The sequence below is a fragment of the Oncorhynchus mykiss genome, chromosome 1 (assembly GCF_013265735.2).
Source record: "Oncorhynchus mykiss isolate Arlee chromosome 1, USDA_OmykA_1.1, whole genome shotgun sequence".
NCBI classification, from domain to species: domain Eukaryota; kingdom Metazoa; phylum Chordata; class Actinopteri; order Salmoniformes; family Salmonidae; genus Oncorhynchus; species Oncorhynchus mykiss.
The window spans coordinates 44,383,021-44,409,618 of record NC_048565.1 but is presented as its reverse complement, the minus strand read 5'-3'; the positions used below and the strand labels follow the sequence as shown (position 1 = coordinate 44,409,618).

The 26,598-nt window shown below is 44.8% G+C and overlaps 1 protein-coding gene across 1 annotated transcript; it reads left to right on the top strand.

Annotated features, from left to right (window-relative positions):
* Positions 1 to 24,657, top strand: LOC110523486 (G1/S-specific cyclin-D2). The gene is made up of 5 exons (XM_021602222.2): positions 1 to 429; positions 1,819 to 2,034; positions 5,325 to 5,484; positions 13,622 to 13,770; positions 19,975 to 24,657. Exons 1-5 carry the CDS (start codon positions 235 to 237, stop codon positions 20,146 to 20,148), a joined length of 894 nt encoding a protein of 297 aa, XP_021457897.1. The 5' UTR covers positions 1 to 234; the 3' UTR covers positions 20,149 to 24,657.
* The last annotated feature ends 1,941 nt before the right edge of the window (positions 24,658 to 26,598 follow it).

Genomic DNA, 26,598 nt, shown 5'->3' with positions numbered 1-26,598 from the left:
CGGCTTGCGTCATGGTCAGTAAAGGCAGGCTTCAAACGTATCCAGCCAGAAGAAAGTAGAAGTGAACTGTGGGGGAGAGGAAAAAGTTCGCAAGGAGAGGCAGGACAACTCTTGGGAGCCCTGCAGTCTCACTTTATGCCTCCAAAATACTTTCTTTCCAGTTTATTTGCATCTAGTAATATTGCTATTGTATTTTCACAAGAATAACCCAACTTTTTCAAAACTGAAACGACCATGGAGCTGCTTTGCCTCGAAGTGGACACCATCGTCAGAGCTAGTCTTGATCCGAATCTTCTGTGTGATGACAGGGTATTACAAAGCCTGTTGACCATTGAAGAACGTTTTCTTCCACAATGTTCTTATTTCAAGTGCGTTCAGAAAGATATTCAGCCATTTATGAGGAGGATGGTTGCGACTTGGATGCTGGAGGTTTGTACCGAAACACTTCAACTCTAGGCTATTTCCGTGCCTTCGACTCATCTCAAAACACTAACATCGGACTTTTCACTGTCATTTTGTCAGGTTTGCATGGTGTGAGAAAGAGGGTTGCATATCACATTGCCAAATAGACAATCGTGATAGCATATAATCAACTACTCGTATTTATATGATTTTATTATCTGTAGCATATTTCAACCAAGTCACCGACGATTTTGATAGAGATATATAGACATGTGGTTACAGTGGTGTATATCACCAGATAAAGTTGTTCTTTGCATATGTCTGATCTATGAAATGTGCCCTGGATTATTTTGTTATGTTTTAGATTGCCAAAATATTTCCATGCACACGTATGCAGTTAATCCTTGCCCTATTCTAGCCTATATTCTAACGCCATATTGGTTTCTATTGGAACTGTTGCAGTTTTTCTGACGATTTTACAGTGTCATAAACGCCATAACAGCAGTTGAAAAGTGTCCAGAGTGAAAGAGCAGTGTCTAAACTACATAGTCATAATTGAAAATATGCCGAAATATGTAGCAAACATTTTCTATTTATTTTTTAAATATCGGATCGCGGAAGGGGCGCGGGCCTATTTGTTCCTCTGGTCTCCGCATTGAAGTCCGTCACCCAGGAATTAAGTTAGATTTTTTACACTTTGTTTGACATAATCAGTTGAGAATGGTCTGAAAAGAAACCCGACCGTCTGAGCTTTATTTTCATGTAAGAGTTATTTAACTAGGATTCATTAAAGATTTTATATTAATTTAGGAAAAAAGATTTCGAACTGGCGGTGACGCACTCGAGAGCAACCGCATGCTACTTCGTTTTCAATTTGACAATTATTTCGCATTGAACTTCAAATGTCATGTTTATCAATTGTCGGGTCTGATGTGAAAGACATTGGTGTTCATTATGATGTGAAAACAATAGATGTAGACAATTTATTAATATTTTTAAATATTTTATGAAAATATGACGAAGGAAAAAAAAGAGTTTCCGTATAGGCTACTGTGGTGCCTGGGTGTTTTTTGGCTGGGGTGATTGTGACTTGTATTCATTTCTTACTGAATGAACTGAAGGAAGTCGAGTGCATTGACAGCCTGTGCCGGAGACCTTTTTCAAACATAGAAAATAATCCATTTAGAATGTATTGATGATGTCGCAACAAACGACTCTGGGCTGGGCTCAGTTCTTGGCCAAGTCCCAAAGCGTTTCAAAGAATGGATATGCATATCTGGCTATTACATTATTTCCATCATTTCGTTATGATTTTTATGTTTCACATGAATTGAACAATTGACATTTTAATTGAAATAACTGGAATTTGATGATGCCAAATGCTGCACATTGTCACATTGTCGCCTCTCTCTCTAGGTTTGTGAAGAACAGAAGTGTGAGGAAGAGGTTTTTCCCTTGGCAATGAACTACTTGGACAGATTTTTAGCCGTGGTTCCAACCAGAAAGTGTAATCTGCAACTTCTTGGAGCAGTTTGCATGTTCCTTGCATCCAAACTGAAAGAAACTCGTCCATTAACTGCAGAGAAACTCTGCATCTACACAGATAACTCCATCAGACCACAGGAGTTGCTGGTAAGCAGTTGGTTTCTGCCAACAAAATGATTCCATTTCAGATTGTTATTATGACATTTGTTAACATTTCTATGAAACTCATAGCTAATTGTTAATGTAATCAATGCTTATGCTATGAGCCATATCTCAAAAGCCACCTATATGTTTTATATGTATTAATATTATTTTCTTGTAAAAAACTATGTTGGCTACGTTTACATGCATGGAGATTCATGGAGATCATCCGCAATCCTAGATTTATCAGCAAACCTAGATTCCATGTAAATCAATTGTTTATATGACCATTTTTGGCCCCATCACTGTAGGACCCAGAGTGTTTGTCCCCCAAGAGCTCTGTAATATTGGACTGTACAGTAGGTTTTTGTACAGTGGTCTCCATCGCCATCTAGTGGCAAGTATTTGCAGTAGGTCGAGGTCAGTGTTGAATTGAAGCCAAGTTTTGGATCGAGTGAGTGATCTTCAGAGGCTGTAGTCTACAGAGAGGAAGTCTCACATTTTGATGGTCCTGGCAAACACAGTTTTGTCGTTAACCTCAAAAGTTTGCTTCACTCAAGGTTTGTCCTCACAGAATGGACACTGTTACTGTTTTTTGTAGATCCTGTTTCAAAAAGCACATTTTCCAATGTGGCAGAATAAAGATGTTTATTACATGCATACAATACTTTTGACATTACAATTCGGCATGAGATTTGTTAGTTGGATGACTTGGCTGTGGGTGCTCACGGCAAGGTTTCACTTGACCTGGTGTGATCACATCCTGCTTGTCTTGGTTATGGTTATTTCTGCAGTCCTTGGTACCCCAAAGTTAGAGCCCTTGGCAAGGTCATAGGGTCATGGTGGACCAGACGTACCAGTTGTTAGATAGTTCACCCCCAAGCGGTGGAGGTGAACATTTAAATAGTCTGTTTTTCACATCGGAAAAGTATTTCCTCTGCAATGTTTTATAAACATCCTTTAATAAACAACAGTGAATCCCACTCGTGATGTGAAATAAGTCACATATGATTCAGCCGTGGAGGCTGAGAGCTCAGGGCCTGCCTGGGCCTGGCCTGGCTCCTCAGTTGATTCCTGCAGCCAGCGGCAGTGTTAATTAAGATGGGGTGCTGCTGATCCCAACTCTTTGTTACTAAGTAGGTATGGGCTGGAGATGCCAGCCATTCCCTGTGATGACAGGCCCTGGACCAGTTTATTGGCTAGGCGAGACAACCTCAGCAACTATCTATCATTGTTTGTCATTATATGACATGCTGACAGAAGCAGGATTAACATCAGGTGAAGAACTCCCTTTAGCTGGGAACCGGGCTGGGCTGGGCTGTATCCACCCGTACTCATGTTGTTTAGGCCTGGGTGAGAGGAGAAGTGGTGAACCCTGTCCTTGAGATGGTTTCATGTGGGCTGCCTGGGTGTGTTCACAGCCAGCTTCTCTATAAGGCAGTCTTTTGGCTCACAAATAGGCACAGGAAACAGGAGATCAGCTGCTCAGCCCATGTGATAGTTTTTTGGCCCCATCTTTGGTAACAATTTCTTGTAAAAGAAACCACAATGTCACCCAGAAGGTGTGACCCGGAAGCACTGCATGGAGGGTGTGTTGCAAAGCTCTCTCTCTCTCTCTCTCTCTCTCTCTCTCTCTGTCTGTCTGTCTGTCTCTGTCTCTCTCTCTGTCTCTCTCTCTGTCTGTCTCTCTGTCTGGGGAGAGAGAGAGGGCGACACTCCGCACTGCGGAGTGCGGACAAGAGTTAGGTCGTAGTCAGATCCATCTATCCATACAATTCCTAATTGAGTCCTTGAATTCTAACCGCAGAATCAAATTTGTCAATGGCCTCTTTCACAGCGGTATCTGTGGTATTGTTAAGAAGTGACACACTGAACCTTAGCAGTTTGCAACCGTTCCATGTAAGTTGATAGGGAAATGCAACACCCTGTGAAACTGAAGTGGGGATATCATAGGGAAGTATCGTCTGGATGTTAAGTGCCGCTTGCGCCATCCAGTGTGTGGTCCCCTTTCAGAAGAGAGGAGAGATACAGTTCACCTGAGATTGGGAATCAAATTTAGTCATCGGTCCAGAGTTACTGTGTCATGGAGCTCTGAGAGCAGTTAATGGCTGCCACATTGGACCGGCGTCATCTCATGACTAAGAACCATGTGGCTCTCTGAAGGGGAAAATCACTAGCTACTAGTCACAAGGACAGTCCGAACCACACAATTCCCCCCAAATTAGTCACCAGCTCCTTCCGTTACTCACCCTTTCTTCTCTAAGAAAGCGAGGGCAACCGTACAACTCAAACATAACCCCCCCCCCATGTAAATTAAACTTGGCCTAAATGTCATTGGCTATTACTGTTAGACATTGGGAAAGGGCAGTTGAGGCTACAGCTCACAGTTGAAAGTTAAAGTTAATTAGGTCTGGTGAATCTGTCACTTATAGTGTTGCATTTGTTTTATTTGAAGCATCTACTTTTATGCTGTTAAATGTCCAACATTAGGTATAGAGTTGTTTTGTCTGTGTTCCTGGTGAGCTATAAATCGTTGTAAATTAGCTCTGTTTGGCGTTTGTTTAACATTATCGAATACAGAGGCAGTATCAATGTTCATATAGATGGGGTGAAATGAATTGTTAGGTGCCCAAAGTAGCAAAGCAGGCCATAACTGTGGAAAATGGAATGGCTCCCAGCAGCTAATGACGAAGGTAAAACCATGCTATCCTGTGCTAACCTATTTGCTGTGCATTTTGTCATGCATTTGTACATGTCAAATTGATACTGTGTCATTCATTCTGCATAGACAGTTGACCAAAAGGTCAGCCATATAGCTCGGAACCCATTCATTGCCTCTGTTGGCTTGAGCATGTTAGTAAGAGCTAGTCTCAGAGTCCCCCTCCACCCCCATCCAATCCCCAGACCTCACAGGTCTCTCCGGAGGAAAGTCCCATATGCCAAACTACTAGACGAATGTTGTGAGGTCACCTGTGTTCGGGTGTCAGAGCTGCTGTTGCCTCAGCCTGCCTGCTTTGCTCTTTTTCCTAGCCAGGGAGAGTAATATAATAATGATCTTTGTCTTCTCAACCACTCCACCTTCTATGCTGGGTAGGCCAGGGTAAGCCAGGCTAGGGCAAGGCTAGGGCAAGGCTAGGGGCTCACACAGGCAAAGAGACAGCCTGCCACACACAGTACAGCCTCCTCGGGCCTGGCTCGGTGTCAGCCAGGGTGGTGCCGTGTTTATACAGAATGTTTAGCCTAATAGCCTCTCTCATCCTAACACAGTCTCTCCTCTCTCTCACTTTCTGTTTTAGGAGTGGGAGCTGGTGGTGCTGGGGAAGTTGAAGTGGAACCTGGCGGCTGTCACTCCAAATGACTTCATAGAGCACATTGTGAGGAAGCTGCCATTGCCCGAGGAGAAGTTAGTGCTGATACGCAAACACGTGCAGACCTTCATTGCCCTCTGTGCTACAGGTACGACAGGAATCAATGTTGCATTCTGTCTTGTTACTAAAGTCTCTCTGGGGGACAATGAGAGCATTTGATTCGAAACATTTACGTTCTCAACAGATGAGCCAATGGGGATGTGGGTTGCCATCTGATATCACTTTTGTCTTGCGTTTATTTTTTGGGCTCCCGAGCCACGTTTTGCAAGTCAGAGTGATAATGGATGTGCTGCCAAGTCAATTAGGTGCTGATGTCTTGCGTCAACATAGTTGCAGCTGTTGCAAAATATCCCCGTCTCCCCTTCTCTCGACGCAAAATCAAAATCCCATTCTGATCAACAATGACTGGAGGAGCCCCATTCAGGTTGCTTTGTGGGCCCCGTCAATGCAGTGTCGTCGCGCCTTATAACTTACGTGAGATGTATTACCTCCTTGTGTAAATGTGTGCGGCCTAGAAAAGCATGTGTCATGGAGGACGTGTACCTGTGAGGGTCTCATGTCCGCGTCCGTCATGTTTCTCTCTCCCGGCTGTGGCGTCTGGTACGGTCATGTTCTCGAGGCATATCAGTGGCTAATAGAGCATGGAGTGACACTTCAAAGGGCAGGGGCCTGGTTTAAGGGACATTTGCGTGTTCCCGTGTGCTCCGCGACCAAGGGACGACCTGACGGGGGTGGGGCCTGGACATTGTCTCCTCTGCTCTCCAGGTTGGATTGTTTCTTTAAGATCAAACATTGAGCCGTGGGAGTGACAGGAGATATGATCTGAAGAACTGGAGAGGAGGAGGAGGAGGGCGAGAGCAAAAAAAAAGAGAAATAGGAGGAGTATATTGTTCCTGCAGTGCCGGATAGTGAGGCACGTCATGTCGTCATCGCTCTCTTCGTCTCCCCATCTTCTCACGCCTCCCTACTGCTTGGGGGCATGATGACTTTCCCATGTTCAGGGAGTGTTTGTGGGGCAGGTTCTCCCAGCACACACCCCAGCAGTATGGGGGGTAATGGGATCCAGAGCTGCAGCAAGGCTTCCCTCTCCCTCCGAGGCCCCCCCGGACTCAACCCCAGTGTTCCACCTCTGGCCCCACAGGAATGATCCCTACACTCCTTTATGGGTGAGATCCATGTGGTTGTAGAGAAGTGTGTGTATGGATGGATGGAAGGGAGCTGGGGTGACAGGTCTCTAAACATTGCCACTTTTGATGTGGAATCCCTTTTCTGATTGTGCAATTGATAGTGTATGTTGTGAAAGACGGAGAGCACATTGATGGTCTCCATGGGAACTGGCCAGAGTCCCATTGAAGACATGGAATTTTCCATCTCTCACTCTACTCTCTCTCACTCTACTCTCTCACTCTCTCTTTCACTCTCTTTTCCTGCCTCTCTCTTGTTCTCCATTTCTCTCTCTCACTTTCTCTCCCTCTCTTTCTCTCCCTCTCTCTCGCTCTCTTCCTACCTCTCTCTCTTTCTCATTTTCTCCTTCTTTCTGTTCTGTGCCAATGGAGAGATTACTGTGAGGAACGACTGTGTCAGTGATCGGACCTATTCCCAAAGCAACATTGTGCAAGGCTCCCAGTGCACTTTGTCCTTAATTGCTTCAATGAGGCAGTGGATATACATATACGAGTCTCGTGGAGGAAGATGTCTTCCCGACGTCTTGCAGAAGGGAGCCTTGCTGCAGATAACTGGGATTAGCAGCAAGCCATTTTGTCTGAATACTCTCCTCAGAACTCGGATCTGTATCCAGGCAAAGAGTGAGTTGAACAATTTGTTGCATCCGAAGATCTCTGGGAATTCAAAACCCATTTTGTGCAACGTTCCCAGCCATAAATCAACTCAACTATTTGGTGAGAATCCTCCCAGAGAATCCCCCTCCAAACATGCTGAGAAGGTGACGCTAGAAGAGGAGGTTTCTAAGGCTTTGCTATTTGCAAGAGAGTTGACAAAGGATCACCTGGGGCCTCAGTATTTCATGCATAGAAGAGATTGAACTCACCCCCACCTCCACCCCCTCTTCTTGGGAAACTTGCATAAACCAAGCCTTCTGTTTTCAAGGGAGTGAGAGAAAGAGAGAGGAGAGGTGGAGAGACAAAAACGCCTCTCCTTTTAATGGTTCCTCTCTTTTGATGGAAAAGTTCCGTTCGAGGCACTCGGTGGGGATCTGGTCAAATGGCGACGGCGGGCCAAGCGGCGCAGGCCGTTTCAGTATTAATTAATAACGCGGGAGGGTCCATTCAGCACTATGCAAATAGTCTAGGGCTCTGCTAGAGCCCAGGAGAAAGGAGACAAAGATCCGGCCCTACATTTCATATGCAGAAGCATGTAAGGGTCAGCACAGCGGGGGCACTCCATAGGAAACACCAGCTTCTCCCCAGGGCAGCCTACAGGATAATGGTGGAGAAACAAGCTCATTAAGGGAGATTATGGCCTCCTTCTTCCACAGAGACACCAAGCACTGCTTGTCCCCCCTCCCCTCCCCCTGGTCTCTTGTCCCATTCTCTTTCAATAGACTTAAAGACGGGGTTGGGGAACGAAACAGATAGGCCTGAACATGTCTGATAATAATCAGATCTATCCTACTCTACTGGAGTCATCCTGAGAGATACCGCGCCGTGTGGTCAAACATGGTCGAAGAGACCTGCTGCAACATGCAAGGAGACAGCAGTTAGTGTGACCGTGACCTAAACTAGTGTGTCACGAACCCCTGAAGTCCACCCGGGTTAATAGGCAAGATGGATTAACACAATGGATCTGTTAGACCCCATCAGGTTGTCAGTTAGCCTGTTTGGACACTCTTGGGCTCCCCAAGCACTTGATTAGAGTGTAGAATACCGTGTAAATAGGTTTCCTGCTGTATTTAGGGAGAGTCAGTCGTTAGGTATCTCAAATATGCCCTCTCATTTTCTTCCTGAATGCCTGTTGGATGGAGAGTTGGAGAGTCCCATAGCTTCTCTAGTGAGATACGATTCAGACTCTACTGGACTGCATGGCAGAGGTCCTTCATCTTTATTACCAGTGTGTGTTAACTGAAAAAGCTTCCGATTTGATTAGTCAGAGCATCCAATAAATTGCCCTCCTCCTTCTCCTCCATCCAACGATCCTCTCTCCGTCTCCGTCCGCTCCAACTCCATTGAGCATCAATGGAGGAATGGAGGAAGCTTTCTCACAGTATGCACACAGGAATGTGATACACCGTGTGTCATAGAATGGAATGTCCTGAGCTAGCCTCACTTTACTGTGGTAATCAGCACCTCATCTGAAAGACTGGGAGCAGTTCGCCCATACATCCACCATAAGGCCAAGGAATTCATTTGTAGACGTTGCACTTGTCCTAGCAAGTCTCTGATTTGAGCCTCTACCTACTTCAAATCAAATGTATTTATAAAGCCCTTCGTACATCAGCTGATATCTCAAAGTGCTGTACAGAAACCCAGCCTAAAACCCCAAACAGCAAGCAATGCAGGTGTAGAAGCACGGTGGCTAGGAAAAACTCCCTAGAAAGGCCAAAAACCTAGGAAGAAACCTAGAGAGGAACCAGGCTATGAGGGGTGGCCAGTCCTCTTCTGGCTGTGTCGGGTGTAGTCGGAAGTTGTACTTGTACAGTTGAAGTCAGAAGTTTACATACACTTAGGTTGGAGTCCTTAAAACTTTTTTTACAACCACTCCAAAAATGTCTCTATAGTTTTGGCAAGTCGATTTGGACATCTACTTTGTGCATAACAGAAGTAATTTTCAAATAATTGTTTACAGACATATTATTTCACTTATAATTCACTGTATCACAATTACAGTGGGTCAGAAGTTTACATACACTAATTTTACTGTGCCTTTAAACAGCTTGGAAAATTCCAGAAAATGATGCCATGGCTTTAGAAGCTTCTGATAGGCTAATTGACATCATTTGAGTCAATTGGCCTACCTTCAAACTCAGTGCGTCTGCTTGACATCATGGGAAAATCAAAAGAAATCAGCCAGGACATCAGGAAAAAACTCCAAACACCTGAAGGTACCGCGGTTCATCTGTACAAACAATAGTACGCAAGTATAAACACCATGGGCCCACGCATACCGCTCAATAAGGAGACACGTTCTGTCTCCTAGAGATGAACGTACTTTGGTGTGAAAAGTGCAAATCAATCCCAGAACAACAGCAAAGGACTTTGTGAAGATGCTGGAGGAAACAGGGACAAACGTATCTATGTCCACAGTAAAACCAGTTCTATATCATCATAACCTGAAAGGCCGCTCAGCAAGGAAGAAGGCACTGCTCCAAAACAGCCATAAAAAAGCCAGACTACAATTTGAAACTGCACTGTACTTTTTGGAGAAATGTCCTCTGGTCTGATGAAACAAAAATTGAACTGTTTGGCCATAATGACCATCGTTTTGTTTGGAGGAATAAGGGGGAGACTTGCAAGCCGAAGAACACCATCCCAACCGTGAAGCACGGGGGTGGCAGCATCATGTTGTGGGGGTGCTTTGCTGCAGGAGGGACTGGTGCACTTCACAATATAGATGGCATCATGAGGACGTAAAAGTATGTGGATATATTGAAGCAACATCTCAAGACATCAGCCAGGAAGTTAAAGCTTGGTTCCAAATGGGTCAAATGTACAATGACCCCAAGCATACTTCCAAAGTTGTGGCAAAATGGCTTAAGGACAACAAAGTCAAGGTATTGGAGTGGCCATCACAAAGCCCTGACCTCAACCCTATAGAAAATTTGTGGGCAGAACTGAAAAAGCGTGTGCGAGCGAGGAGGCCTATAAACCTGACTCAGTTACACCAGCTCTGTCAGGAGGAATGGGCCAAAATTCACCCAACTTATTGTGCGAAGCTTGTGGAAGGCTACCCAAAACGTTTGACCCAAGTTAAACCATTTAAAAGTAATGCTACCAAATACTAATTGAGTGTATGTAAACGTCTGATCCACTGGGAATGTGATGAAAGAAATAAAAGCTGAATTAAATAATTCTCTCTACTATTTTTCTGACATTTCACATTCTTAAAATAAAGTGGTGATCCTAACTGACCTAAGAGGGGGATTTGTACTAGGATTAAATGTCCGGAATTGTGAAAACTGAGTTTAGATGTACTTGGCTAAGGTGTATGTTAGGAGTTTTTTTCTAAGGGGGCGGACATTATCCACGAGGAATAACATCTGAGGTTTGGAAGTAAAGTAAATGTTAGTGGCTGGTGGGTTTTGAGTTTGACCTGAATGTTGTTCTCATGACATGAGAAATCTCCCTGAGCACAGCTGGGGTTTCTGGGTAAAGATGCCTCGGGTCAGCTGTTTATCCAATCTTATCGGTTGAATCCTGTCTAGAAACAAAACACAAGAACAGAAAGCCAGGGATGAGGGATTCTAACTGGGCTCCAAACAAAAGCTGCCAATTCATATTCTTCCAGTTCGGAGGGGTCTGCGTCCTCCCACGCTAAGCCAGAGTGCTGTTGCTCAAGTCTCTGGGTCACGGTGGTGCAACACTGAAGCAAGTTGTTACAGGATCCAACCGTTAAGGAGGATTCCTGTTTTTGTTTCTGGCAAATCACTGTGCCTTTGGGGCTGTGCTGTGGTGACCCAAAACTCCTTTCGTCTTTCAGGGTTTCTTTTTTTCAGTTGGAGTCGATCTGCTATTATGGAATAGGCAACGTTATGAAACCTGCGAAGATAAGAGTGGCAGATGAATATTTCATAGGAAAGGAACTTTCTCTTTCTATGCTACAGTAAGCATACTGCAATACAAGTCAAAGTTCACAGTTGTGAAGCCTGTAGTGCCTCATCTCTCTAACCCATGCTAGTTTACAGTCTAACTAAACGTCTGTGAACGTTGTGTTGGCTACCTGGCCCTCTCCATTAGTGGTGAGAAACAGCATAATGCCAGGCCCCAAAATGATGTTTGTCTATGACCTTAATGAATCAATAGAGCCCAGGTCCTCAAAATGTACCTAGTAAGGAAAATAATAATACACTTTAATGATACACATCTGTATAGAACACAGGCTTTTGATTTGTTGCGCTAGACATTCTTTTTTTTAAACTTTTTGGCTGTTACTCAAGTTTAAATGTGTAAACAGTGCATCTCACCCACCCAGGAGTTGGCCCTGGTGAGCATGGCAGGTCAGGCAGGCAGGCTGGGTGAGCAGAGTGGAACGGAGAGGAGGCCTAGGGATGGATGCTGTGGAGGGGGTGAGAGATCTGAAGGCCGGGCCAGCCAGCCGCTGCTCGCAGGGAGCTTTCCGTCGCAGGCGTCCCCACTCAGGCTACATACACTGTTTATCTTCTGCATGAATATCAATGAGGCTAGCCTAAGTTACGGCCATTCTTCCCCCGCTACACGCAGCAGTCACCACTGACCCACCAGCCCCAGAGTGACAGGCTCCGTCGGCTGCACGCGTATGCCCCTTGTTCTGCAACAGACCTGTCTTGTCCTGCTTGCTGCCCACTGCCCCACTTAGGCCCCTTGCTTATTTTGTGTGTTCGTGAGCGTGCGCACATATAGGCTTACAATAGGTCCATGTATGCCTTTGTCCCTTTTTTTCACTATAGAATGCTCTGCTGTTAAAGTCGTGATGTAAAGCTCTGGGTTCTCTGCCCTCGTTCCTGTTGGCTGGAGGTTGTCTTTGATAAATCGGCCCGTGGCAGTGGCCCAGCAGCTAACCCAGGGGTGTATAATAAGTTAATTTATTTGTCAACACTGAGCCACAACATGAGAAAGCGCCTGGCTCCGCACGTTAAAAAGGCTGCTATCAAAGGACCTACCTCTTTGATTTGGAGAGAGAATAAAGAGAAAAGGAAGCACTCCCCTTCAGAGCCACACACACAGTTTGCTTCTGCTGTGGAGTATGGCAGTATGTAAATGTGCCGGCTGTTTCTCTATGGCCCTGTCCACTCCTCAAGCCCATAGGTGGTCCGGCTACAGTGCAATAGCTGTGGGGGGAGGTGGGAGGGCGACATTTTTCTTCTATCAAAAACTCCAAAAGGGCCCGGACACGGACTAGAGAGCAATGTGCAGCAGAGCGTTGTCCCCCCCCCCCCTCCCCCACTACTCTTTGTACAGCCGTCGGATAGAATTGGTATCAGTGGAGAGGGTCTGTTGCCTGGTCTCTCAATTGGGTGAGATGAGGTGATGATTTCAAACAATGGAGCCACACACTCTTCTGCCTTTCCTCTCTCAGGCCTGCCGCTGGCTGCACTCAATCAATATGCAAATAAATAGGAGCTCCGATAACACAGGTCACTGGCTGTTGTAGTAACAAGGAGCTGGGCATGTATGTCACCTCAACCAGCTTGTTTCTGGAAAGAAGGGACAAAAATACAGGAGAAGAGAGATAGACAGTGGAGTGATGGAGGGAAGAAATTGGAGGGGGGGGGGTGACAGGCTTAAAGGAGTAGAAGGATTTTTTTTTCTCTCCCTTCCTGGTCTCCTGGCCCGTTCACAAAGTCTTATTTGCATTATGAATGACAGTGAGGGGAGCTAACAAGGTTATTGGTCTTTGAGACGCACGCCTGTGACCACACGTGGAAAAAGGACCTACAGCAGTGAGCATTGGCAGAGGGACTGTGGATCTTTATCCCACCCTTTCTAAGCGCTATGGGGCTTTTTTTCAGCCAGCGCACGGTTTACTCAGGAGCTGGAAGAAAAGGTGCCAGACCAGGGAAGGTGATTGGGGCAGAAGGGTGGAGGAGCAGGGGGGTTTGGGGTTTTGCCTTTCAGCTCTTTTTACAACCCTCATTACACAGGGCCCTGGTCATTAGTGGGAGCCAGAGCTAAAGTGGATTATTTATGACCGCCAGATTAGCCAATCAGATTGTCTCTAGGGGGAGCGTACTGTCTGTACCCCTATTGTGTCCCTTGAAGAAAACTATTCACGTCTCACTCATTAAATGTAGTGGCATTTGATGGCTCACCTGTGGTGTGTGTGTGTGGTGTGTATCTCTGGAAGTGTGAATCAGTGTAAAAGTGTTTGAACGGGGGATATGTTCCTCTAAAATGGACATGTTTTAAAGCTTTACTGCTGGGTACCTTTTTGAAATCGGTTTTACCTCTATAGAACTGTTTTTGAGCAGATGGACAAATGCTTCCTCCATTACAGCCATTTAGCCTTAAAGTACAACTTTTTCATGCGTGTATTTGCATATGACTCATCAGCGTGTTTTTTTTGTCCTCCGACAGACTTCAACTTCGCAATGTACCCCCCGTCCATGATCGCCACAGGCAGTGTGGGAGCGGCTATCTGTGGCCTCCAGTTGGACTCGGGTGACCAGTCACAGTGGGGGGACAGTCTCACAGACCTACTGGCCAAAATCACCAACACTGAAGTGGTGAGTGACCTGTCTTTCTATCCAAATCTGATTTAGGAGAATGCTCTTTCAAATGATAAAAAAAATAAATGGTGGATATTTTCTCAGCCTGATCAGTAGAGTAAGAGCAGAGGTTGACGTCTATTCACGGACTCTTTCTCAGAAGCATTATTCAGTTGGGTATATCTGAGTACCTGCACTTACAGTAAAGTTCATTTGAAATATGTGAGTCAAAGTTGAACCACAACTAAGTCTTTGATCCATTCAGCCAATCAGCATCTCCTGCAAATTATGATTTTTTTTTTATTGGGCCAATTGTGCGCCGCCCTATGGGGCTTCCAATCATGGCCGGATGTGATACAGCCTGGCTTTGAACCAGGGACTGTTATGACGCCTCTTGCACTGAGATGCAGTGCCTTAGACCGCTGCGCCAGCCCATACAGAAATACCTCAACCACTGATTTACGATTGATAGACAGCCTTTGACAGGGTCTGTCAATCGAAACGTAGCTCATGTTTCACCTAATTCATCCTAAAAGGTCACATGCCACATCTGCATGGAGTTGCTATGCAAAGGTAGTGAAATGACATCCTGTGGTTTCCCCCTTCAATCCAGGTTAGTTTCTGACAGCCCAGGCAGCAGCCCACGCCTGATATAAAAGAGCTGTTAATCCACGCAAACTGGGGAAGCAGAGCCAGGCCGCCCTATGTGTGGTTCTGGGGGGAGAGCAGCACTGCGGCGGGGTGGTGGTGGAGGGGCGCTCAGCTCAGTCCAAACACAGACATCCAGGCTGGGCCTCAGCTGGCTCCTGTGCCTGGCTTTCGTCAGAAGGGGAGCGGGCGGAGCTAGCTGGGTTATCTGCGGGGGTGGGGGAAGGGTCTGCAGGATGGGGGTTGGTGAGGGAGGGCGGGCTGGGGGTGCGGGGTGGGGGTGGTTAACAGTGCTGTCATTTAAAACAGACTCCCTGATGTCAGGCGCTAACCTCGTCTGTCGGTAGCATCCTAACATTCCTGGATCGTGTGTTGTGGCCATTCCTCCTGGGAGGCCGGACTGAGTGACCTGAGGGCTGCCTGCTCTGTCCTGAATGGGGGCCTGTAATGCCAGTCCACCCTGCTGTGGCTTGGGGAAGAGGAGACCTAGGGGCATGAGGGTGGGAGGCCAAGGCTGCATGGGCCTCTGTTCTGGTTGGCCCTCTCTGGCTAAACTTAACGCCAGACAGAGCAAGAGACGGACTCTGAGCCTCACAAGGCCTTTCCCGCTGTGGGGAGAGGAGGATAGGAGGGGAGAAAGCTGTTGAAGTGTGAAAAGGGACACCAGGGAAGCATGGCCAGTGTCCCGCCTCACTTGCGATGATTACCCCCTCTCTCTCATGCCCAATAATGCATCTCTGCTGAAGTCTTGCTCCGTAGCCGAGGAAAAACAAATAGCTGGCCTAAGCAGCACAGGCCCTCTGTGTGTGTGTTGGGACCCAGGGGTGTTAGGTCTGAGGCAAGGGAGTTGACTGCTGGCTCCATGATCAGTTCCTCACATTCCTGGATGCAGACAGGCCATGGATTCAGAAAACACCAGAGCAGGGACGCCCCTTGTGATGCAACGTATGCCACGAGTCCGAGGAGCTTTAGTACAACGCTGCTACAGTAGCCAGAACAGCATTTTTGGAAAGAAGATGCTTGACAATGACTTAGCACTGCTCTGTCTATGGTCTCGCTATAACAGAAAAACAGGAGTTGGTGATTACTGGTTGTGTCACACATACCCCACCTTTTCCAAGCTCCGCGACTTAGTGCTCCGATCCTAATGGCTACCGCCACCTCAATGATCGATTTGAACACAGTCATCAGTGTGGTACGAAACGGAGTAGGAAAGTGCACACACATTTGGTTTGGCGCGCCGGCTGGGGAGATGGCACAGAGCTGGGACGGAGATGGCCAGGCAAAATATGAAGTAAAGTCTGGCTGCCGATGCCTTGGCACCCCACTGTCATCTGTGGTGTCCAGAGCCGGAGGTTTTCAGAGAGGACATGCGAGGGGGCCAAGTCACCGTCTCCCGCCGCCTGCCGCCGCCCAGAGGAATTTGTGTATAGCCTTAGATACACCTGGTGTGGCACAGAGAGCAGCCAGTCGGGCACAGCAGCCAGTTAGTGAGACTTCACGCCAAGCCATGATGGGCAAGAGGCTGGCACGGGGGAAGAATGAAAACTGTGTTTTTAGGAGGTTTCGATTTGTTGGGATTTCCTGTAAAACCTGAGGGATTCTCTGTCGCTGGGTTTTTTGCTTTGCTGACATCTACGGTGCTACCGTCTGCCATTTGGTGCGTCTGTTTTGATTCTCAACATCCAAGAAGCCGGAAGCATTGCCAGTGAAAGGTAGGACGATAGAAAGTGGTTTGACAGAAGACATACTGTAGCTCCATTAATCTGAAACATCCATTGAAGCTCAATGCGCAGAAGGTCCTTCTCTGTTCTAGCACACAGCAGGCTGAGACAGGAAGAGAGGAAGGGGGAGACGGAGGGGCTAGAATACTGTTTCCTCGTTTTTGTCTGCTTTTCTTGGCAAGCTGCCCCTCTCCCTCTCTCCCATTCATCTTTTCTCTCAGAGTAGCTCACCAGGACACAGGAAACGCACACACACACACACACACACACACCCCTGTCCTCCACAGCCCCTTCATTCTATCCCTGACCCCCTCTCTCCCTTTTCTTCCTTCCTGCGCCCCTCCGCTCATCATCCAGCCCTCCTGACTCACATTGCGATCTTCTCTTAGCCAGTTATTTCTAATTTCATCTGGAATTTGTGTATATTGAACAATGATGTATCTATTAATGTGGTTGTCACTCTTAGAACTATAGCCAAAGGGAATGGGATAGCACCTTGTGATGCTCAAACATGACATTGCTCAACATGGGGTCATGGGTCATGGGTTCTACATCGGGTCATGGGTTGGGCATACCCTCCAGGGTAGGGCATGACACACCTCCTAAACACACAGCATGCTGTCTCAGCCTCGGTCTCGGCACAGAGTAGCACTGCCTAGTGTGGTACAGTAGTTCAAAAATTCCACGGTTTCACACATTTTTCCCTCTGGTTTTGGCGGTCTGCTCGACTTCCTCCTTTGGGCGCTGTGACGTCACGGTGGATGCCCGTGGATAATCCGAGCAGCGTGGTTCCTCCTCACATGGCTGTTTGATTAGACTGTCAAAATCATCTTTATAGATGTGGCTGTTTTTGGGTGGAGTTCCGTTTCAGTTTCAAGTTTTAACGTGCACAAGTACAGTGAAACGCCTTTTTAGCTCTGAACCCAACAATAACGTCAACAATATCAGTGTAGGACTAAAAATAACATAAGGTAAAAAGAATAAAAAATAACAAGAACATGAGAAGTAAGAATGCTATATACAGGGTCAGTCAGTTCCAGGACCATATTTACAATTAAAAAATATATATTTTACCTTTATTTAACTAGGCAAGTCAGTTAAGAACACATTCTTATTTTCAATGACATCCTAGGAACAGTGGGTTAACTGCCTTGTTCAGGGACAGATTTTTACCTTGTCAGCTCGGGGATTCGATCTTGCAACCTTTCGGTTACTAGTCCACCGCTCTAACCACTAGGCTACCTGCTACCCCATGTGCAGGGATACTGGAGTGGTAGGGGTAGATACTGTACTGTATAAAGGTAAGGTGACTAGGCATCAGGCATAAGATAAACGGAGTAGCAGCAGCGTATATGATGATTGCGAGTGGATGGGCGTGTGTGTAGCGTCAGTATGGTGTGTGTGTGTGCGTGCGTGCGTGCGTGCGTCAGTGTGTGTAGGGCCATGTGAGTGGGCATAGAGACAGTGCAAAAATCAAATACAAGGGTCAACTAGCCATTTTGTTAGTGATTTAGCAGTCGTATGGCTCGGGGAAGAAGCTGTTCAGGAGCCTGTTGGTGTCGGACTTGAATTAAGGGGTGGCAGTGAGGGAATGGGGACTCAGGATTGGGTACAGAATTCCTACTTTGTTTCCAGTGTATTTCCAGCGCTGCCTTCCTTAGTATCTAGATACCTAAAAACCTATCTGAAAACAATATTGGTGTTTCCAGTAGTCACACATTGAAGCCATTAAAGGTTCTCAAATGAAGCCTGTGGGCCTTGGCATTAGGTCCAATCTGCAGCTATAAAGAGCAGCAGAGAGGGGAATGTCTTTTAAGAAGTAAAGAACTGCATTCTTGCGGTAAAACACAAAACATGTTTTGTGCTTTTTTTTTCTTCTTTTTTTTTACAACTAATGGAGCACATGTTGGTGGGAAGTTGGGTGACGGTCGGGTTTCCTCCAGGCCAGACGCCTGAGGCCCCCTCAACATGTTACAGCCCCACTCCTAGGCCCACTAACCCTAGCCCTCACACAGCCTTCTCACATCTGTCCCCATCCAGGGTCACTACAGGTAGAAAATCAAAGAAATGTCTTAACTGTTATTTAGGTATGAATTGAGCCCATTGATCTGATTCATTTGCCTTGTCCTCAATTGGGCGCAAATACAGAATCATAATAATATGCTCAGTTAATCTAGCCTAAGTAGTGCATTATAGATGTGGCGTTCGTTAGCTCAAGGCTTTTCCTGGAGATTTTGGCATTGTGACCTTTGACACGGTGACCTTTCGTCACTCAGCCACGTTCAACTCCTGAGGAGCAATTCCCATGTGATAGGCCTCTGTTCTCATTTCACCAAGGCAGCAGGCAACACTTGCCCAGGCCCAGAAGCCATATAAACCAGGTTCAAACAGTGGCCCATCAGGTTTAAATTACCTGTAAATGTCAAAGGAATGTTCCCCTCTCCATAAGCTTCTGGCCATGGGGCTCTCTCAGTCATATTTCCCACAACCACCCCTATGTGCTTAAAGGCCCAGTGCAGTCAAAATGTAGTTTTGCCTGTGTTTTCTATCATATCGGAACAACCGCTGATAAAACTAAACGCTGTAAAAGTGTGAGAACATTTGGTCAGTGTGTTTTTTCTGATAGTTCCTGTTTGAAAATACAATCGACACATTACCTTTTTAATCAGCAGGTTTCGCGTGGGTGGGGTTTTGGTTTGCCTGGGGACATCTCCAAGCGCTATATTAGTTAATTAACCAATAACCAAGAGAGTTCTAAATCTCTCTGCCAGACAGTCCTAGCAAAATGTTAGTTTGAGAAATAGTTTTTTGCTAAAAAGCAACTTTTTCCTTTTGATAATTTTAATGGAAAACGAATATAGTAAGGTACTTAATTACCCAGCGATGATTTGATAATGGGCCTTTAAGACCAACAGAGGACAGGGGGAGGAAAGGCTTTGTGTGCATTGCTATTTTAAACCACCAGAGGGCAGCAGTGTCATACACTGCAAGCCATAAGCATAGTTATTACAGGGCAATCTTATGTTAATAGTCAGATCAGAAGTCTTCCTATTTAATACTTCCAACCTGAGAGCTGAACCTTGAGGCCACAGCAGGCTGACGGGGGGCTCAGGAGTGTTGAGAGGGTGCTTTCTCTGGAGGATTCTCAGGTTCCGTCGGCTCTCTTTGATGCTGAAACCCAATCTGCCTGGCTCTCAGGTGGCCCCCTGCAGGCAGAGACTGGCTCTCGTTAAAAAAGCACCACCTTTGTGTTCCCACAGGATAGTGGATGTAATTAACATAGCTGAGCTTCAGCACTGGGGCCTATACCTGTGTTTTCACTGTTGTCAAGGCTACTGGTGTGTTGTGCGTGGGATGAATAGGGAGATGGGGGAGGCGTTCAGTGCTGGGCCATAGTGGGCTGAGGTAATGCTTGGCCTGGTCCTCTTCTCCGCTCAGCCTTAGCTGTCTGTGGGGGCGGCAGGCAGGGTAGCGGTCATCCAAACCCTGCATGGACCCGGTTCCCAGGGGCTCCTTACAGTCAGGAGACTGAAGACTGAAGGTCTGTGTCACTGTCAGGGCTGGGGCTATGTATTATGGAAAGGATAAGTTACCTTGTAAAATAACAGGCAGATAAGTGGCTGTGACCCTATATATTAATCAAGTAATCTACAAAATATTCCAATGTTTGCTTTGGCTATAATTTGGGAGGTTTTTGTGTGTGTGTGTGTGTGTGTGTGTGTGTGTGTGTGCGTGTGTGAGTGCATGCGTATATATATATAATGTTCATCTGGTATGGTATTTGCATATCCATGTGTACTGTGCACGGTTCCTATATTGACGGACATGTCTGTTTGGTTGTGTGTTGCAGGACTGTCTGAAGGAGTGTCAGGAGCAGATTGAGAGGGTCTTGGTGAGCAGCCTGCGAGAGGGTCGGCAGCAGCAACAGCAGCAGCAGCAGGTCCAGCGTGGCCCCAGCAGTAAGACCATGGACGAGCTGGATCAGTCCAGCACCCCAACGGATGTTCGCGACATCAACTTGTGAGCCTGCAGAAAGAGAAGCAGCGCATCCGGAATACGCATCAAATCAGCATAAAAAAAACAACAAAAAACAAAAACAACAAAAACAAACTACCCCTTGAAAAAAAATGCTTGCTAATTTTTTTTAGAGATTTTTTTATTTTGTTATATAAAAACATGCGCCCATGTATTGTATGAAAGGAAAGCTATTTTTAGATATAAAATAGATATACTTTAAAAGCTATGAATTGATATATGGACGCTCTATGGTGCCTCAGATATACAGAAGGCAAGCCAGTTATATGTTGCGTTCTGTTTTTGATTGTAGAGCCATAATAAAGTTATATCGAATAAGACAACAATAGCTTAATGAGGAGTTGAAAAATGTTTGGGGAGACCATTCCAGGCTTGCATATATGGGATCACAATCGGGGCAAGGTTTTTCTGTGTTGTTTAGTTCATTCTTTTGGTTAATGTTGGTCTGCCAGAGATAGGAGCCCAGTAAGGGCTCCGCTGACCGTGAATGGCAGGTCTCAACGTGGCATAGTTTGGCTGTGTGTTGGTGACGAGGGGAGCACTTTGCAGGAATTGCAGAGTGTTGTGCTAAGAAAGAGACAAGTAGGGTCCATGGAACAGCCAAGTATATAATAGTGAATTACATTATTATGATTATTATTATTAAGAAACGTATTTGTGAATACAGAGTAATAGATGTCAATAAGCTCTTTTTGTCAGGCTGATTGTTCGTGTGTGGGTGTGTGTGGGTGTGTGTGGGTGGGTGGGTGTAACTGCCATGATGTGAGTTTTGTATCAGCTCAACTGTGTGTGTGTGTGTGTGTGTGTGTGTGTGTGTGTGTGTGTGTGTGTGTGTGTGTGTGTGTGTGTGTGTATGTGTATGGAAGTGTTATGGCTTGGCGCTTGAGTGGAAAGACTAGACTAGTGGTAGACTATGGAACAGGCAGAAGACTCATTCTCTGCAGGGCATCTATGTTATATGCGTTGTCGGCCGACAAAAAGCTGGGGGTCCGAGTCCACTTAGTGGGTGAGAGAGAGAGAGAGGGGCGGCTGTGTTCCCTCATTTTTGTCTAGAGGAGTTTGGCAATGGACCATCTGCTTTCAGAAGTTTCATTCGAGGTGTTTGTGTTTTTCACTGCCAACATACCAATCAAATAGTGTTTGTATTTTTATGTTGTTGTTGAGTTTTTTTGTTATTTTGTTACGGAAGGAGCTTCAGGCTGCTTAGCGTCAGCAGGGAGGAGTGTGTGCCCCTCTTGATGGTACATTAGTATCTCAGAGGAGAGGGGAGGCCTGTGGTCTGTGGTGGTTGTATGGGGTCTGGGGGGGTGGACAGGTATAGATGGAAACAAAGGGTTTGTTGCAGTCCAGAAGCATGTTGCTGTGTAGAGGAAGGAGATGTAGTGGAGTTGCTGAAAGATACAGGAGAGGAGCCTAATGGCCTCATATGACATCTATCTGATTTCTGCGTTTTGGGCAGACTGAGGCCACGGGTGGCAAATTAGGATCAAAACCAGACTCATTATTTGAGAATGAACTTTCTGGGTTCATTAGAAGAGAGGAAAATGTATTGGAGCAGGGGAAGATTTGTGATCAATGCATCTGTAGTCCCTCATAGAGTTGTTTCAACGCGCCTGTGATTTCAACAGCAAAGCACTTTGAAAACACGCTCCCCAATGGACAAATGAAATGGTTACGGTGTGGGGATCTATGGATGCTTTCTGTTTTCTCGTTAGCTTTTACTTTGTAGGGCTGGTTTCCCACATTCAGATGTACCCACTTAGCAAGCAGGTGTCAAAATAATGCCTAACACCTTATGACATGAGGACATTCCGATCTGAAAACATTCCGAAATAAAGAAGAGTGCAAGGTGAAAGGAGCGTCTGACCATTTTTCGTGTGTAATACAAATAACTAATGCCAATTTTAAAAAAAAATAAAGGCTACAGACGAGGTTAATGATTTAGTTTTTATTTGAGAAGTTATCACATTATAAAATATGTGTTCTACTTGAATTTTCTATTTGACCTGCTTCACAACAACAACATAAAGTGGGTGGGAACAATACAGAAAACGTTATCATAGAACATCTGGTGTTCCGAGGGCAAATGAGGTTTTCTTTCAAAAAGATGGAGCTGTTCTATGTTCAACTCTACCTTATTGATGGTTTTGCTAGTAGAGCCTGGCCTGTTGTCTTCAGGTGATGCCCCTGTGTGGCTGTGCTGTCCCCGAGGCTGTGCAGGCCTGACTGATGTCTGTGAACCCGTAGTGATAAAACTCTATGAAAGTTCTATCTCTGCGCGTACCCCTCTCGTCCAGTGAGATTTGCTGCTTCAGTCACTTCATTGGCATGGGGTTTGATCAGTCACCCAGACGTCAGAATTAGACTAATTCACTTCCAAGACTGACACAGGGTACATCGCCAGCACAAGACAGGCTTGATCAGGCAATATTCTCATTGCTACATTTAAAGGTGGATCGAGGTTTTGGTGTGTTTTTTTGTGTGTGTGTGTGTGTGTGTGTGTGTACGTTTGTTTGTGTGCATGTGTGGTAGGTATGAGGGGAAAATGAGGATTCAGTGTTTTAGCAGGCTACTCAAAATAAATGTTTTTCAGGAAAACGTTTTCTAGAAACCAATCTTATAAACAAAGGCCATCTTCAACCTCACCAAAACTAGCCCCTGTTCATCATTGTCAAGGATGTCCGCCCTTTTTTTTCCTCTGCAAGCTCTATTCTGAGCATAGATGATGATTTGTTTGTTTTTACAAAGTAGTTGACTGTGTTAGGTTTGAATTTGTATTTAGACCACCTTCAATTTGTGTTTTGTTTTATTTTATGGGGTGTCCAGACCCTCAAAACAGTTTGTAGAGCGTTTGTAAGGGGTTAGATACTGTATTCCAAAGTGAAGAGAGATAGAGGAGGTGTCAAGACATCAAAGTGTCAATATTTTTATTGAGTTATTATTATTATTATTGTCTTTTCGCGCTGCTAAAAGCTATGATTTTGTTTCATTCTTATATACAAAAAAAAAAATGACATTACTTAGTTGTGATGTGTCACTTGAGTGTGCTGCTATTTTATAAACATTTGTATTATAATATAATTATTTTACTGCTTAAGAGATACATTCAGAATACTGAAGTAGATGGTAATAGAAGAACATGACATGAGTATTCGACTGGAAATGTTCTTTGTACAGTTTGCTTAGATAGCATGTTTCTTTTCCTTTTGATCTATTTTGCTCTACTTTCTCAGTCACATTGCGGTATCTCTATACCTCAGGTTTACTGGACATAAAAAGAATATCTGAATACCTCACAACTCTACAGTTTTTTAGGGAGCCTGTGAAGGGTAACAGTACAGTAGAAAGCACAGTGGTTTTGTCTGTTGTGAAATGTACTGACCTTGTTGAGTGGCAAGCATGCAAGGCTCCCGCCTGGACTTAAACCCTAGTGGAGGGTGCACAACAACAAGTCAACACTTCCTTGGTCAGTTTAAGTTGATGGTGGTGCTAATTGTGAGACTCGTGTGACAGTCATTGCAAAGACAAATGTGAAAATGTCTCAAATATCATTGATGATTAATTACATGGTTTGTTCCAATTAATGTCGATGGATTTTGGTTCCTAAGCTTGATTTGATGAGCTTAGTTGACCTGTGTGTTCCAGGTGGTCCTATTGTCTGGAAAACCAATACAAAATGGCTAAACCAATCAATCAAAAAGCTCACCGCATACTGTATCTGACATGAGGAAGTGTGTTTCAACAGCGGGGGATTTCCCTTAAGTTGTCCCCCTTCCACTAGAAGTTACATAATGTACCTCAGAAATGTCGGTTGCACAACCTCTGTTCAATAAACTTCTGCTTTAAAGAGTCTGACACCATACCAGTCCAATGTTATTCTAATTTCTGTTTTCTTTTTGTATGTTATTATGGTTAGTGGAGCAGATTGTAGGACGTGATTGTGTACATACAGTGAGGTGAACACTAGAGGTTGCTGTAGTCATGAAACCAAGAGGACTGGAGAGCTGTTAAGTGGAGTGGAGTGGAGCTGAGATTGTGGGGCAACTGAGGATACTGCAGTCTGGTTAAGGGCAAAAAAACAACAACGTATTAAAACAAAAGTTAAGAAGACGGACCCCCTGCTTGAATACCAACCAAAACTTGCTATTAAGAATGTGTTTATTTCTGTTGCTTCCCCTGTATGACGTCCTCTGAAGTGTTAACACACTAATCAGTCAGGTTTCAAGCAAGTGGGATATTGGTGTCTGTCTGAGTTTGTCCTCTGACTCGGGGGCCCTAAGGCACTCTTATGCAGCTTCTTGTTGGGCTGTTTTTTAGGGGGACTGGATCATGTAGGCCTAGTAAGTGAATAAGTTGGTTTCGAAGTTAGCGTTGAATTCAGTATTGATAACTTCTGTTTATGATTAATCAGCTCTTTATTGGTCTGTCTGAAAGGATCCTTTTAAAGTGTTAAGGGTCAAGGCATGCTGTACAATCAATAAACTCACCATGAATTAAATATATTGTCTCTGCTCTTTTTATGGTTATGACAAATTGCTTTACTCTTTCACTTATAAAATCTTCTCTCACTCATAAAGTCTCTGAGGACCTTTATATTACAAACTGTTAGAAAGAAAATAATAAATGATGTAGGCTACATTACTCATGGATTTAAAAAAAAATAATATACATTATGTACAGACAAATTAGTTTGACTTCATTTGAAATTAAATACAATTTATACAATGCTATCTCACACTTTTTATATATTTCCTCGACTGCAGAGTGCATTCCCCGTAGACAATACCCTAAAGTAGCAGGCGTGAAAGAAACGCCTGAGCTGTGTTCCTTTCTTTCTGGTCCTGACTAGAAAAAAAACTTTTCAGGAGGTTCTCTTTTGCGCTGTTAAACCAATCCAGTAAATGTGGAGGAGGAGTTCAAATGGAATGTTAACAAAGATGTTTTATTATATTGACAAGATAGTCGAGTGTCCGCTCTAACAATTGAAATGTATATCCTCAAAGATGGAAGGCAGGCGGGAGGAGGCGAGATCAGGTGGGACCCTTCTAGCCAATGAAAGGGAAGATACGAAATGCCACGTGTGTCCACTTATATCCAGCGGTGAAAGTAAAGCGGTACTCTTAGGTACAGAGCCGGACAAAATAATTAGATGTGACAAGACTGTAACTACCAATTCGATATCATGAACATTTGGGAGAAAAAGTGTTAAAAGTACACAACAACGACAAATAGATCAACCAATAAAAAGGATTTTAAAAATAAATAAAAATACATGAGCCTATCACAATAATACAAATAAATGTCAAGAAAAATTTAGGCTTTTACACTATTATTTATCATTATGTATGTCCAAGGCATGAAAAGTTAGGGAATGGACTTGAGAACGCATGGTATAGCCTATACTCCAAAATGCCATGTGGTTCGAGGATTACGTAACATTTTTGCCAAGGCAGAGATGAGTGGCCGACACAGAGACACACGTGGACAGCAGTGGACGCATACATTTTGACCAACTGACAATCGCCAAATGCTGTTACTCTTTACAGGTGTTTTGTGTAACAGATGTCACTTTCGATTCATCACTGCTTGGAGGCTAGAAATATGTTGCTAGTGGATGAACTTGAGCAGAAAGCCTAGTAAAGGAGCCCTTTGAAGTGATTTTTTGACAACATCATGATTGGTTGTGTTAATGCCACAATAAAAGCTCATTTATTTAAAAATGTAAATGGTGAATCTTTAGGACTAGGCTCACAGTAGCTATTGAATTAATAGGGATTCTACATTGGAAAAAAATATATAAACGCAACATGCAACAAAATTCTATGATTTTACTGAGTTACAGTTGATAAAAGAAAATCACTCAATTTAAATAAAGTCATTAGGCCATAATCTATGGATTTCACATGACTGGGAATTCATGCAGACTCCTCTGAACAGTTGATGTTGAGATGTGTCTGTTACTTGAATTCTGTGAAGCATTTCTTTGACCTGCAATCTATGGTACAGTTAAATCTAATGAATTTATCCTCTGCAGCAGAGGTAACTCTGGGTCATCCTTTCTTGTGGCGGTCATCATGAGAGCCAGTTTTATCATAGCGCTTGATGGTCTTTGCGACTTGAAGAAACTTTCAAAGTTCTTGACATTTTCCGGATTTACTGACCTTCATGTCTTAAAGTGATGATGGGCTGTCATTTCTCGTTGCTTATTTGAGCTGTTCATGCCATAATATGGACTTGGTCTTTTACCAGATAGTGCTATCACTCCTACCTTATCACAACATAACTGATTGGCTCAAACGCATTAAGAAGGACAGCAATTCCACAAATGAACTTTTACCAAGGCACACCTGTTAATTGAAATACATTCCAGGTGACTACCTCATGAAGCTGGTTGAGAGAATGCCAAGAGTGTGCAAAGCTGTCATCGAGGCAAAGGGTG